The 16714-nt window shown below is 33.6% G+C and overlaps 1 protein-coding gene across 8 annotated transcripts in view; it reads left to right on the top strand.

Moving 5' to 3' along the window:
• FY (Transducin/WD40 repeat-like superfamily protein) overlaps positions 1 to 16714 on the top strand; it is a 165170-nt gene that overhangs the window by 61925 nt on the left and 86531 nt on the right. For all 8 annotated transcript variants that reach the window (XM_089824592.1, XM_089824598.1, XM_089824594.1 and 5 more), the window contains 2 exons: positions 8725 to 8803; positions 9175 to 9264. In XM_089824592.1, coding sequence (XP_089680718.1) covers positions 8725 to 8803; positions 9175 to 9264 — 169 coding nt within the window. The remainder of the gene's footprint in view (positions 1 to 8724; positions 8804 to 9174; positions 9265 to 16714) is intronic.

Here is a 16714-nt window from a genome sequence, read left to right as displayed (position 1 = left end):
TAGCCATGAAGGCATAAAAGGCAGATTTCGTCTACTCAGTGTGCACTGCACTATTCGCTTTGGGTTGGGAACCTGATTGCTTATATTGTGTAGTTAAGCATTTTCGACATTCAACCCTCATGTGCTCGAGTTGCATTGAATGTTCTTCCAGGAGTCATCTGATTGTTGAGAGAAGACTTCTGTTGAGACTAGTGCTAAAACTTGCCTTTATCCTTCTGAAAGGATTTAGTAGCAAAGGCTTGCTTTGTGGAGGTGAGGCTAGAACTACTACTGAATTGTTGTTTCCACCAATCTTGCTGAAGCAAAAGTGTGTAGATACCAGTGAACTTTAGACCAACACCAAAAGACGTGATGTTGAGAGTCTCAATAAAATGCTCATAGGACTTTGGTAAACTTCAGAGAGTGATAAACACAATGTCCTCTTCCTCCATCTTGCGACCGATGGCAAGCAACTAATCACATATTTCCTAAATCCTATTCAAGTGAGCCTAGAGTGAAGTTCACTCATCCATGATAATAGAAAACAGATTGTTCTTCAAGAAGAAAGCTTTGCTTTTGTTAAAAGTCTCATGAAGACCTTTGAGATGTGTCCATATCTTAGCACTTGTTTTGCCCGATGGAATTGGAGAGAATTGATCATCAGCCACGGATAATTTGAGAAGCGCGGATAATTTGAGAAGCATCACCGCCTCTCGATTATTCTGATCTCAAGTATCTTGATCAGTACCAGGAGTAGTTGGACGCTTCGTAACACCCAAAACAATTTGATCTCTATTTCAATATTAAAAAATTGCTATGATCTGTTGCTTCCAAGTGCCATAATTTCGATCTTTGAATTTTGAGTTGTGCTTGAGTAGAATGTTTGTCAAAGATGCCATGGCATGTTTTTCAATGAAAAAGCATGAAAATCTGTGAAGGCACGTTCTTCGAGGCAAAAAATGGAAGACCTAGAAAATTTGAAGGATAACCCAGAAGAGAGCTTGGAAAGCTCAGAAAGAAAATGTTGTCGGGTTTCTAGATCCGCTGGCTCAAAAATTGAGGCACCAAAAACATCAAGAATCTGGTATCAAAATATTTTTCTGAGCTCAAAAATTAGGGTTTCAAAGAAAATCCTAGTTGGGAACCATTGAAGGTCGAATTTCTAGAATAATGTCGTTTTCTGGTAAAAACATCTATTTTTTTAAGGGATGTGCAAGGATGAGTCGTTGCTGAAGAGGGCAAAATCGACACGAAAGGAGGGTGTAGCAGGCATGTGTTTGGAGAGAAGAATGCAGAAAATTGTCTGCAAAAAAATGGCTTTGTTTCAGTAGAAAATGTCACTCAAACAAACTCGCGAATCTTGATGTCTAGTCATGATCAACAAAAAATTGCGATGTGGAGCTAAACTGAGGCCCCTAGCAAAAACAATCGAGCATTAGCAGACACGATTTTTGAAGTTGCGATTTGTTGTACATACCTTCTCTTCGAAAAAACCCTAGTCGGTTATAGAGAAAAACAATTTGTAGTGTGATTAGCTATGAATTTCTCATAGAAACATAAATCCCTAGACGAGCTTTTTAAGAAATCTCAGAAATAATTTCGAAAATTTGTAGTAGATAATTTCAAAAGAAATTATAATTTTTTTGAAGTATTGGCTCTAATACCATATTACGAAGTAATTGGTAAAATACTTGCTTGTTATTAACAGAGACCAAGAGGTCATTATATACAAATGAATGGAATGATGTTTCCTTAGGAAACAATTGTAAAGAATAGAAATATTCTATTCTAGCTGAAAGAAAGCTAAAAAGCTAACTAAATATTAGAAACACTCTAATATTTACAATAGATTACAAATAGATTACCATTAACTAATAATAGATGATTATCTATTATCGTAATAATCAGTCTCCATTTTCTTTATAATTTTCTTATTTATTGGGTCTTTCATAGGCATCTAGATTAGAGAATAAGGAACAAGGAATAATTGAATTACACGTATCTCTTAACTTGATTAAAAATGCATCTACAAAATATAATTTTGTTAGTACAATGACATAGGTAATAATGTAATCAATATTAATGGTCATTTGGTTATTTAGAAATTTATTCTTTTAGACAAAGTTTTAGTTTTTTAGCTAGTTTCTGAATAATATGGAAACTTTCCTGTTGTTTGCCTTTTAGACTGTTTCCTTTCCGTTTTTAGGCTTTCTTTGTATAAAGAGACTCTTCTCCATATAATAATCAATCTTTTATGGATAATACATTTTTGTAACATGGTATTGGAGGAAAATATCCTTTTTTGCAAATTTTAAATAGAAAATTGTAGATACCTGGATTTTTTTAAAATAAATTTTTATGAAAAATTGTTTTTCTCAAGGTTCATTTTTGCATTCTTTCAACGGTTTCTTATTTGGAAGTCCTGGTTGCAAAAGGGTTTATGAACTCGTGTTTTTCTCTCTGAAGTTGTATTTTGTTTGGAGGTGCCTGTAGTTTCTTTAGAAGTTTTTTCTTTTAAAGTGAATTTTTTTACTTGCAATGTTTGCTCTAAAGAGTATAGTTTTCAGTTTTCAAGACTGATATTTATTTCTCATGTTTTTGGCTTGATTTGTTTTGTTTCGGCCTATGTTTTTCTATGTGCAAAAAGGTTTTCTCATCTGTGGCCAGTTTTTTGTGAATGGAGTTTTTTGGTACCAAAAATCTTCTTGCTATTGCACGAATGCTTATACCCTTGTACAAAGATCTTTCCTCTACATTTGCGTCGTTTTCACGGATGAGGTTTTCTACCCGCAACAACACATTTTTGTGGTATTTTTTGTTCGCACAATGGAGACAATGGAAGATTTTTCCATTTATAGGCTACAATTTTCTTAAGGCTTCTTTCACAATATTAAACAAAAGTGTGGGTGTTTGTGCAACTTGTGGCTAGGGCTTGCAAAACTTTTTGTGAAGGCATGCTAAAAATCATGGGTTTTTAATGTGTTTTTTTACCATCGAAGTCTAGGATTTTTGCATAACTTTTTGTGTTTGGTTGTTGTTGTAAAGTTATTGTGCCTACTTGTGGGTTGTGTAGAGAGTTTCTTGCATCTTGACGATGGATCATGTAGTATGCTCCAAAACGTTGGTGCTAAAAATTGTTACACAATCCATCCCAGAAACAAAGAAGAACATCAATATGGATTGTGGAAATCCGATTGAATTAAGAGAGTTTCCTACTGGTTTTATGACTGAAGAAGATAATGTGTTGAAAAAGGGGTTTTACCATTTTTTCCTTAAGAACTAAGCTTTGTATTGGGATTCATGCCTTGGTTTGACGGGAAAACCAGAGTTTGTACCAGCTGTTGCAAAAGGTTTTTAGTAGACAGATTAGATTTGTTTGAATCTCATGCTTGCCTTGTTTTTTGTAGATAGGAAAACGGGAGGGATGGCATTGTTAACCAACATCATGTTGGAGGGCAATCAATGATTTAGTGGTAGGAACTATAACATCTAGAATAGGATGCTCTCAATTTTTGAGCATCGGTGCTTGGAACAGCTTGTTCTGGGTACTCTACTCACCGTACAACAACATACAAAGATGAGAAGTTTGATGAACATAACCGAGAAGTAATTATGTTGCTTAAGTTATCTGTCACCGATGAGATGCTTTTAGAATTGTCATCTGACAAGTTTTCAATGCAAATTTGTGCAAAATCTTTGTGAAACATTGGATAAAAACCAAGCTTTCTTTTTGAAGAACATGTTGTTTTCTTTTGTAACGGATGAGAAATGTCTTGCGAGAGCATCTTATGAAGACTAAAGATATACACTATTAATTGGAGGTTATTGGTTGCAAGACAGAAGAGGACATGTAAGTGATTACGTTGAAGAGTCTACCATGGTCCCATGAACACTTTGTTGAGACCCTTAACATTATCTCCACTAATGTTAAGTTCAAATTTGATGAGTTGTGCAATAAGCTATTGCAACAGTCTAGGTGGAGGCGGAGAGCACAAACCCTCTTTGAAGCACCAACTCCAAACACGTGGAGCACCAACTCTAGTCAGTTGAGACATTGACCTTAGTTTGAGAGCACCAACTCCCTAGAACACCAACCCTCCTTGAAGCACCAACTTCAAACAATTGAGGCACCAAACTTCAATTAGAGCACCACCTCAAAAAACCATTAAAGTCTGAAATTATCTTTCAATCATTGTTGCCTGAATTACCAGCTTAGGGGATATATATAGTGACACACATCTCCTTCAATCCTTTGCAACATAAAAATTACATTTCAGAAAAATCCCCCCATTTTGTTTTAATGAACAGGTCTTCAATTATCTTCTAATGTATATCTGCTCTTTCTTTTACAAACGCTCCAATTGGGGCAGAAAAAATCTCACTAATTTCCACTCAAAACCCTTGAAACTGAAAAATGACGCCTAGAAACAAAGCGACAACTAAAAACTTGTGAAATTTTTACTAACTATTTTGAACAAAAACCTTTAATGATTTTTTCATAATCTTGGGTCATCTTGTGAGAGAGTCATACCTAGATCACAACTTGATCTTGACACCATGATCAAATATTTTGATGTATTGAATGAAAAAATTAAAACAAATATATAGACCATTACAAGAGCTTCAAACTGAAGCAAAAGTACTCTAAAAATAGTAGTCTAAAATAAAGTAGTAAATAAAACTCCTAAATGACCATTAATAGAAGATTCTAAAAAGCTAGCTAAAAATAATAAACTAAATATTCTAATAAGATATATATATGCTTTTTAGTAATGAGATGGTATGAGATGTGATCTAGATATTTTTTAGAATACAGAATCAGATATTGTGACTGTGATCAGATGCAAAGGGTAGAGTAATCGATCAGAATCAATGAAGTGTGCGAAATCTATCTACGAGCTTCAATAAAACTGTAGTTCATGCATATATGAGATGCAATTGTATCTATATTGGGTAGTGAGCCCTCAGATAGTGAGCTTTGTAGTGAGCATCTTTGTAGTATTTTGTAATCGGTTATAAGATATTGAGAGTTAACCCTCTCTGTTGATTTCCCCTTACGGGGTTACATGTAAAAATTCTGGTGTCATGTCTTGTATGTTTCTTAACATTGTTTTCCTTTCATTATTGCAATTGATTATGTTATGTGGATGGTTGTTTAAAGGCTTTAAAAGGAATAGCAATTCACTCTCTCTTAGTATTTTGGATGTTAAAAAAAATATAGATAAATAGTAAACATATCATGCATTTAATAATATAGATATAAAAATTGTATTATATATAGCTATGTTGATTGTGGTAATATTAATTAGATATTGTATAAGAAAGCTGAAAAAATATATTTCAAAAGAATAGCAATCCAAAAAGCAACTTTGTATAAATTAAGAATTTAACCATGGACTAACAAAAATTATCCCCACTAGCACCGAACTATCAATGGCCTATGAACAATGGAGGCTTGCACTAATAATTTTGAATGAAACGTCAAAACTCAGAGTTACAATAATGTTGATAAACTAGCTAAGGAAGAAGGTTCCAAACTTTCAACTAGAAATCAATAAGACAAACCATGCAAAGCTCTTGAAACTCTGACTCTAAATTTGAATAAGCTTTGGATTTGTCTGGCACATGAATATCCCCTTCATGGAGCTATGAAAACTGGTGTTTGATCTCCTCTAGACACTTGATGCATTTAACATATTATTTGTGCCCCTCCTTCAGCTAAAATCATAAGGATACATATTGCAACATGATGTTAGAATAAGATTTTAGTATTTCAACTTCCTAATGCATAATGTGATTAAGGAACACTACTCAATATCTACTTTTCAATATGTGAGGCAAAATAGATCGTCTCGTAGTGTCAAAGTCATATTTGATGAAGTATAATACCTAATGTATAACACAACATGTGATAAAAACCAGCAAGGAAATGACCAAAAATGATATCCCACTTTTTGACTTTATAACAATACAAAAAGTTATTTTTAGGATTTCATTACACTGACAAAAAGGACTCTCGGTTGGTTGATGTAATGTCCCCTTTAGGCTATCTTTGAATATTGGGACAAACTTCATTTCATCACACTAATCTTTTTAATTGGACTATGTAATGGAGAATATGAATGATATCACTTTTTAATTCTGATATGTATATACAATAAATATATATACTAAAATTGAAATTGATATGATTTGCACTACATTTGATGATATTTGTTATGTCAAGTGTAACGATATGAATACGCAATGGGATCTGACGTTGCTTGTAGCAATATATATTTTCGGTCTCTAATATGACAGTCAAAAATCTGTGATATAGAATATATTTCTGATAGTGTTGCTATGTTTGATCTGATATACTAAGTTGCAATGGACTGGTTGATGTTTGTTTCTGATTTAGACTTTATTCACTGGCAACTACTGGTGCTGTCTCGTCTTTCTCTGTATGCTTGTGCAACTATTATGCCAAAATAGGCAAGTTCTCTAATGAACAAATCCAAAACTGAATATAGAAAAGATAAAAGGTTCCAATATGATGAAATAAGAATAAATTGTAATCTGATTGCTGATTCAAATGAAGGACTTCAGTCACCATATATATCCCTCCTTGCCAAATGGCTGCATCCTTAAGACATCTCTATTTTCTTATAAGCGATCACTCCCTTTCTAGATACTGACCAATGAATAATTACCTCTTAATCAGTTCTCGTAAATGTGATTCTTCAAGACTAATCAGTTTATCACTATCGGTTACACACAATGCTTTTCATAATTGATCTCTTCATCTAATATGCATTTGCCACAATGAATTGTCTTCTTTATTAAATCAATATCTATTATTGAGTGATTTGTCGATATGGAGGTTGCTGATATAATTATTATTACATCGACCACATTCTTTCCTCTTCTTAAATCGACAATTACATAATATTGCTGATGATGTTTAGAGATTAGTGGCTATAAGATTATTATACTTCCCTAGTCAATTTGCATATCGATTTCATGATCTTCTGCATTCTAATGACTTACTTCAGTTTGTTCGATATTTTAGTTTAATCGCTAGTGTTACCCTATTCGTCGGCTATATGATAAGTCGACTTCCTTAAACGCTGGAAATTCTTACCCATCAATATAATCTCTCTTGATATCGATACTTTTATGCAAATTGTCAAATTTTATATCACTTATCTAATCATTGATGTAGGTTTTCTTTTGTAGATTCATAATATTTCATATGTATCTCTTACAATAGTATCCATATTACTAGTGATTATGATTTACCAAGGACTTGCAATCTCAGTTGTGTTTCATAGTGATATCCTCAAGCATCCAACCAAGGTCTCCTCTTGGTGTTTTCTGCACTTGATATTATTAATATTCTCCGTCAACCAGTTTGAAGCTCTCATTGTAATTATTTGTGTTTATTTATTTATTTAGTTTAATTATTATTATTACCATTGATTCATTACATTATTATATTCTTTGATTAAAAATATTATACTATTTCACATATATATAATATTCTTTCATTATCATATTAATAATATAAAATATTTTTATAATAAAGTATAACTATATAATATAGGAATTTTATATTAACAATAAATATTTTTATATAAATATATTATTAATATATATCATTCTTATAATAATTTGTTATAATTTTTTATTATTTATTGGTTCACTAATTTTATTTTAATTATTTATTTAAATCTAATTTCAAAATGTGGAAATCACAATTCAATCTTCAAAAAGTTTAATCAACCTTGATAGATAGCTTGTAATTATGTAGAAATAGAGGAGACACTTTTAAGCGGGTTGTTTTGTAAAGGATAGTGTGTACTTGGGACAGACTTGTCTTGTGCCCAGCCGAGCTATGTGGGCATTTTTGTCGAATCTTGTAACATACTCCATAACCATTGTTTTATCTAGAGCCTCACAAAGGCACTTAATTTGTTTTTCTACTTTGACAAACATTTTAATGTCCTCGAAAGATTAAATCTCTGTTGCACTTTGTTGTGTTAAAAAAAATATACACCCTATTACAAATGGGGACCCCCCTCTTTTTTGCTCAGTTGCTTAGTAGTTTAGTAGTTATTCTAGCTTAGTCTTGGTTTGGCAATGATCTGTTGAGGTCCCAAGGGTTGAGGTTTACAATTCATGCACGAGGATGTGGAGGGGAAGAGATTGAGCATTTGAGGGATGAAGGGATGAGAAGTGTAAAGAATCTCTAAGATTATGAATGCGAATCTTTAAGTGAGACTGGAGTTCCAGGTGTGGAAAATCGAGAAGCCTTACACCTTGCTAGTCTCCAACCTCTTGTTTGATGAAATTATTAATCATCAATGGATTTTTAATTACATTTCAAAGCCTAGTTTTCACACTTGCATAATCTCTGATCTTATCTCAATATGAATTCCCATTAAATGCTAAATTTCTGATCTTGCAACTTGTCTCTTAATTTGTAGCTTCTTTGGGAACACTTTTAAATTTCTTCTTGCTAACATATCTGTTTGTATTTTAAGATTTCATTGGCCTAGTTTGGTTTCTTGTTGATATTCATTTTCTTCTTTTGTTGATTTTTCATAAGAAAGCAAATATATGATTTGTAATTGGCAATGCCACATGGCTGCAATTATTGAAGTTCTGCCTGGGTCATGTAGCACTTATATAAATGCATGTTCATGAATTCTCCAGTTGACATATCTGCTGACAATGTTTTTTCTTTTTTTTCTCTGGCAACAGCTGTGGCGTGGCATCCATTCCACGAGGAGTTATTTGTGAGTGGAAGCTTTGATGGATCCATTATACACTGGCTTGTTGGGTAATGTCTGACACTCAATTTTGTTATTAAATTACTAAACTTGAAATGAAATGTGTGGGAGAAGTTTAAGATATTGTGAAATGTTTTAAGGAGATCATGTCATATGAATTGTACTTTTGGGAAATCATTTCATGAATTTGTCATTTTTTTTTTTCATATTAAATTCTGGAGCATGGTAAAACTTGATTAGTAATGACCTGCGTGCTTTTTTGAATATATTTTCATTATGGCGTCGAATTACAATGATTTTTAACTAGAAAACATTCTAGTGTACATAATAGATAAGGAGTTGCATTACAGAATGATAAGGGTAATAGTGATAAAATACTAAATATGTTTGTTTAGACTCAAATATACGCTATTTTGAGCAGGCATGAAGTTCCTCAAGTTGAGATACATAATGCACATGAAAGTGCTGTATGGGATCTTGCATGGCATCCGATGGGTCATATCCTCTGCAGGTAGTATAATTGTTTTATATCTCGGTATTTCTTATTTTTTGAATCCCGTAATAAAACATCTTGACTGCAAGACAACATCTATCAGTAAATTTGATTAATGTGATTATTCTTACTCCGAACATGTTTTTTGCAAGATAATTTCACAGTCGTTAGGAAGGCATGTTCACACAAAAGCCAAACACAATGTAAAATAATATCTGCACAGAAATGTGTAGAAATCAAAATTATAGACTTCTGCTCCATCTTAAATGCACAGGGAGATATGAAATTCTTAGAGCATATGTTAAAGTTGGGATCAAACATAAAATAAAGTAATGTTGTGTGATAGAGTAGCTCAAAACATGCTTCATCATCTTTGTCTTCACGACCCATAAGGAATCAACACTTGTCAGGTTGATGTTTTCAGTGGGTTGATCTATCTTGCCAATATCAAGAAGACAGAAATTACAAACAATTTAAAAAAAAAATAATGGGAAATTAATGGAATCATGGGAAAACGAGGACCTGGACTAGGTCTGTAACTTGCCATTTTTTATATGAATGTTGACCCAACAATGACTGAAGAGAAAGCATGTGTACTATACCCACACCCGACGATTGTAGAGGAACTTCATACACCACGTCAGCATCATGGTCATTGGGTTTGAGCATTTTGCACCTGACGTTTGAAAGAGAGAAGATAACATGTTATTGGAGGCACCGATAAGATACATTGTGATTTGTGGAGCAGAACACAGGAATCGTTGCAGGCATACAAAAAAAAAGAATTTCAAAGGGCGAGTGACACGTCAGGCCTCCTCCCGTTAACATATAATTTGGAAAGGTACTTTTTAATACCATACCCATTGACAGCAAAATAATGGAGGGAAGTTAAGGAAAACGTAGCCATTATTTCAACCCTTTATTCCAAGGTTCATACCAAAGGTGGTAACTATTTTTACACTTAAGCATTAAATGGGGGATATCCCACATGGATTTGGAGTACCTAGTTCACCCAAACATCACCATTCCATGTCGATACATGGAAGGAGGTATAATCGACACAACTTATATTATAGTAACGCATTACAATTTCATTCGAGATCGTATGCATCACTTGGGTCACCAGAATAAATTCATAAGTAAATGTATGTACATTTGGTATCACACATTTAAGGATAATATGTTATTACCAAGGAGGGGCTTTTGATTTGGGTCTCACTATGGATCCCCATTAGAGCAACTTGTATCAATGATGCACAGATAAGTATTTAGTATCTTTGAGTGTTACATTTATATACTCTATTGTAGTCTCTCTCTTATTTGTATTTCTATATGTACTATGAGAGCTATTTGCCTTGATCTTTTCCTTTCTCTCCATGGATGTTCTTGTAAGAAAAGGAAGATTGATATCAGATTGAGAGGGAGTCTGGCACTGCATTATAGACAACATTGGATGAGGAGCTTAAAAGATTGATATTCAGAGGGAGTCTGAAAATCCATGTGTGTGATTGCATGATTTTAGTGGGCCTACCCCTGTGTACATCATTAGGAAGTGACGATTTCTGAATGATTATCACTTATATTTGTTAAAATTATTGGAAGGTGACAATCTTACAATAACTTGATCTTCTATTATGATGGATGTCTTATGAAGTCTATGCAAATCATGATAGATTATTATCTTGCATGGTGGATTTAGTTCCTTAAATAGACCATGAATGTTCACATGGGAAGTATTATTGAGGATACGTGTGCACATAACCTATGAACATTTTGAGTATTTGGCGAATGTCATGCAACTTGATGTTCATGAGGCCATTACTCAGAGTACTTGGTGAATATCATGTGACTTGATGGTCAAGAGGCCATTACTCAGATTACTTGGTGAATATCATGCATCTTAACATCAGGAGGCCAGTACTTTGAGTACTTTGTGAATGTCACGTGTATTGACATTCAGGATGCCATTACTCTTGATATCATGAGATGATATCTAAATGGTGAATACCTTTTGATCAAAGATATCCTTAAAACTATCATTCTCGATTGTACATTGAGGTAATATTATATCCTATGTTCATCCTCCCCAGCTAAGAGGGAGTGTTGATGTTTGGTAGCTTTAGTTGAATAAACCTATGATATATTATGCTATTGTCGATATATATATATATATATATATATATATATATATATATATTCATTATATATGAGATAATTTTTATATATCTACATATTATTATGTTAGAGGAATTAAAGTAATAAAACTATATATATATATATATATATATATATATATATATAAATATAAATTAAAAGAGTATATGTTAATGAATAGACATGTCCCATGAAGGGACATGTCTCACCATGTCTCATTCCCAATATAAATAAGAGAGAGTTTACTGTCTTTGAAAAATACATACCATCTAAGTCACAGAGTTATCCGAACTTCGACCATGAAGTATGAAATTCAGCGAACTTTGAAACATGATTGAAAATTCGTTGAAATTCGGCTTATTTTCGATTAGGCATAGAGCATACTTTTTTTTTCCAAATGAATGTATTAAAAAAGGGCTTTTTAAAATTTTGATTCAACATTTTCCCGTTACGACATTTACAGGCACATACATACAAATCCCATGTCCCTTTCTAATGAACAAATTGTTGTTGGCCATTACTTCTCTTAGGCAAACAAAGAGACCTAGGTCAAGACAAAAACGATAAAAAGAATGATATTATCTTGCATTGAAGAGAATGGATTAATTTTTTGCGTGTTAAAGTGGACTTTGACTTGAAGTTTTTCTTATTTGCTAAAATGTCTTATCTAAATAAATTAATTAGAGTCGCATGTAAATTGATGTGTCTAATAACATATGGTAAGATGTCTTCCTAGTTTTTTAAATAAATATTTTCCAGTCGTATGCTTGATAATTATGACGCATAGTATTTTTATTTAAACTGTAATTTCAAACTTACGTATATTATAAAGTTCTAAATTTTATAATATATTCAAATTTAATCTAATATTATTTTATTTTTAATTTATTATTTATATTTTAAAAATTAAATTATATAAGAAAAATTTCATCTGTTTTTTTTTTTTATAAATTTTTCCTTTTTGAATTTCATCCGAATTTTAATGGAGGTGAATTCGAATTCGAACTAGAACCTTTTGACATAGCATACCGTACAAGTAGTACTGTTACATTTGCAACCATCATAAATCAACAATATATGTATGTATGTATGTATATGCAAAGAATTGAAAAGAAATATACAAAATTAAAACATTTCATAGTTTGTAACTTCACCAATACATATTCAAATACTCAATGATATGAATGACATATATGTTTATGTTCATGATTCCAATGCAAATCAGCAAATCATCATAACTACAAAATCAAAATATTGTTCATTATTCAATGTTTATCAATCCAAATCCGTATCATATAGATTCGCAAAAAACTCATCATCTCCTCCAACCACCGCAAGTTCAAGATCATTTGGACTGAAAGCGGTTCCACTTGTGCTAGATACACCATGTGTCATGATATTATAGTATCATCATCCGTGATTGTGGTATGATCTTGAATCGTTGCCTCCAAGTTTGCACACTCAGGTTCTACATCCCAAAGCTTGACTGCCCTTTCCTTGTAGTGATCCTCCTTATGTGATAAAAGATCCAAGTTGGTATGAATGAAAACCAAGTCTTCATCCTTTTTAGAGCCCAACCAGTTACACTTTACTGAGTGGATATGGAGTATGTACTCCAATTTATTTCAGCAACAAAAGAACTTGCAACCTAGACAATGTTCACAATTACAAAATTAATTATTTAGCTAAAACATAAAAATGAAAACCAATTTAAAGAACTTAACAATACATGTGGTTAAAAAAAGTTAAAAACAAATAAAACTTACATGAGAGAGAATTTTGATTGCAAGAGGTTGTAGATGCTTGAATGGTTGACCATAGAGGTACCACCATGTGATAGCCCCCATGTCACATTGGTTCGTTATTGCAAGAGGACTAAATTTGGTTGCTGAAGCAAATAATCCAAATTCAGTTTTAACTTTTTTGTGAGTGTCCTCATTTGGGAAGAGTCTTGCAAAAAATTTATAGCACACAATAGCAACTTCTTCATCCGCATATGTTGCTACTCTATCAGGCATAAGTACTTCCTCACCATAGTACCTTGGAGATAAGGCATATACAAGGAGGTGCAATGGGATAGTCATCTTTTCCCAACGATGATGAATGATTGATTCAAGTTAATTGCAAAAGGCTTCACATTTTGTCAACAATTGTGTCAATGGCATCATATACATCCTCCAAACAAGGCTGATCTGAATCAGCGAAGCGAAGCATAGTCATGATAGGGTTTGTAAAATCTAATACAAATTGCACACGAACTCACCAATTGTCATCCAAGATCAATGCCTTGAGCTTTTGTGTCCTCTCTGAATTTGAAGCCTTCTCTATACCCCATTGGGTTGAAATAACCATTTGGCTTAATGCCTCTTGCATCTTGACAAGTCGTCTAATAACAATAGTATGAGATGCAAACTGGGTCTGTAACATGCTAATTTTTCCCATTTCTAAATAAACAATATCTTTCATATTCACATGAAAATAGTTACAATAACTACCCTACCCTAAGTATTCAAATGAAAGGGATCAATGATTATAACAGATTAACTGAATCCTAGCCCATTGAAAGAGAGTAACTGATTTAACAATATTAACCACTAACATATATTCACCTAAAAGAGTAAATACATAAAAGTAAAATACCCGTTAAGAGGAAGACAACTTGTATGTAGATCATATCTTTCTCTTGTGTGAGTCCTGGCATCTGGTAGAGAGGAGAAGCATTGTTAGGGGCTTAACCTCCCAACCGCAGACCCTTAAGAATCCACACACAATCTTGACTGAGAAAGACCCTCCCTACCCGAGATTAGGCATGGGACACCCCTGTCCTGCCACTAAGCATCTTGGTGTTAGAGTGTCGGCTAAGCAGCCAGCTAGGCTATGGATACCTTCCATCAACCTATCTACCAATTGTTAGCAACCCTGGCCTCTAGTGATCATAGAAACAAGCAAGCCACTAAACCTATTGTTTGAATTGACAACAACAATTACACCCTTTGATCAACATGAGCTGATTCAGTCAATGTTATTTGTTAAAGCTTATTATTTGTTTATTTGTTTATGATTTTCTTCTCTTATCTTGTAAGTATATCCCACTATTTAGTTATTATCAAACCACACTCTTCATCTCGACCTTGCTGGTCATCCTTGATGAATCCCAGTGTGGATGCCATATCATTGATCAATCTTATTTTATCACAGTCAAATCTTTCTGCCCAGTCTGGGCTTATAGAAAGCTTTTATAAAAAATTTGATTGTATTTTCATAATAGGTTACTTGTCTCTATGGGAGTGCCTTCTCTTATCTCAAAGGAGATGCCCTTGTATACGTATTGCACTATATTGGAAATCTTTCCAAATTAAATCAAATACTGATCAGAATAATCTTTCAGCATGAATCAGATAATTCAGATTCTTAAGCAGAGTTTTACACATTCAAACTTCAATAAATAAGATAACCCATTTAGACTTGGCTTTGTTTCTAATATCAATGATTTTTCAATAAAAATTAGAAGTGCAAAAAGAATGCACGACCTGGCAAAGGAATTATCTCTTCCTTGATGCAAATGTGAGGTTGTAATTCTTGGTGTGGCTCCTTGCCTACAGTACTTGGTATGTCTGATAATATCCTTGAAAGGATTAAATGAATGTATCTTGGACCATTAGTGTCCCAATGTGTCTAGGAGGTTAGTTGGGTTTTAAATAAGTCTTCTAAGTGTTGGAAACACTTTAGTGAGTCAATTTAATGAGTTTTAGTTCTTTTTCATAGTTTAAAAGTTCAAATATCCAATTGATAATGGCTAGTAGCTATTTAGGAGGGAAATGGAGTTTTGGTTGTTTAAACACTTAACTAATCCCTCAAACCGGTTGGAAGAGGTTGGGGAAGTTAAGTTTTGGTTCCTATTTGTATTTGGGACTCCATTGTACTGGCAAGGAAGCCTGGAGTGTACGGACAACACAGAGATTCAATGAAAAATCAGTTCTTGATCAGCAAATCCATTGTTTTGGCATTGATATTCTTGTTTTGGTTTGAGATCTAACATAGAATACATTTGGAAGTTTCAATAGGTTATTTGAAAGCACTGTTACATGTTTTAGAGGGTTTTGAAAGTCATTTTACATGACTGTACTTTCACTTCCAGTGGATTAGACTGGTTTTTCTGAGTTTTCTTTCCTTGTTTTGAAGTTTATTTGGTAACTAATAACCACTCCATGGACTCAAAGGCCTAGAATCCATGGAATGATGATTACTAACCATGTACCATATGAATCTAAGTTGGTACATGCACAAAACTGATTGAGAAGTGTGATCACAGGGCTGGAGCAAAAAATGTTACATTGAAATTAATGGCACAAGTGTAGCAGCAGGAGTTTGGGCTGAATAGCATAGCTGTTTTATGATTGGAATAGTCTTGTATGGGGGAATGAATGGTGAATCAATCACCAATTGATCTTGGAAAGGCTTGGAAGGGTGAGATTGGAAAAACCCTCAAATCAAGGGTTTGGAGCAACTACGTTGGGGCTTTTAGGGTTCCTTATGTCTTGGGTCTAATTCCTCTTAGGATTAGAGGGTTTGGGACATTTCATGACACTGTCCAAGAGTTGAGACCGTGGAGATACTTGAGGTGGTAGTTGCTTTGTAAAATCACCTAGTTTTTAGTGTATTTGCAGGGGTACTGGCTGAGTACTACTATTTGGTCCAAAACACCAATACTTGAATTTAAGATATGTTATAGAATGGCCAAAAGGGTGTTTGAATGTGATTTTAGTTCTTGTGTTTTGGGAAAGTTGAGTGTTTGAAGACCAAAAAGGTCACTGCAGGGCTAATTGTTGATTACTAGGCCTCTAGGCCAGTTTGTAGACATTTTGCCATTGTGAGTAGGAGATAGGCCTAGAAACTTTGAAAATACTTTAAACTACCCTCATATACCTCAAATACATCAAATCTATCATGGGTTTCCATCTAGAGTAACCTTGGTTGAGTTGATGCCTTTTAAAGCCATTTGAGCACTTTAGGAAGTAGTGGGTTTGTAAGCCAAATTTGAGTAATTTGTCTTGTGTAAAAGGTCCATCACCTTTTCCTTTGCATCAATTTGGTATACTCCTTGCTTGCCTAGTCCCGTTTTCCCTTGACCAAGGTGGTTTAGGACCCATTCTTGTTACCTCAATGGTAGGTGGTGCCCTCATGGCCTTTCCTTTTTTGGCAATGCTCCCCTCCCCCCCGCCCCCCCACTTCGTCATGTTCCTACAAAAGTAGTTTATCAAGGCAATCACATATATCCAAGTGGTTTAATCAAAATAAAATAAACATATTAGCT

This window comes from Cupressus sempervirens, chromosome 4 (assembly GCF_028749045.1).
Source record: "Cupressus sempervirens isolate cs-2001-9-10 chromosome 4, ASM2874904v1, whole genome shotgun sequence".
NCBI lineage: Eukaryota > Viridiplantae > Streptophyta > Pinopsida > Cupressales > Cupressaceae > Cupressus > Cupressus sempervirens.
Note: the sequence above shows the minus strand (reverse complement) of the source record. Positions and strands in the feature narration are given on the sequence as shown.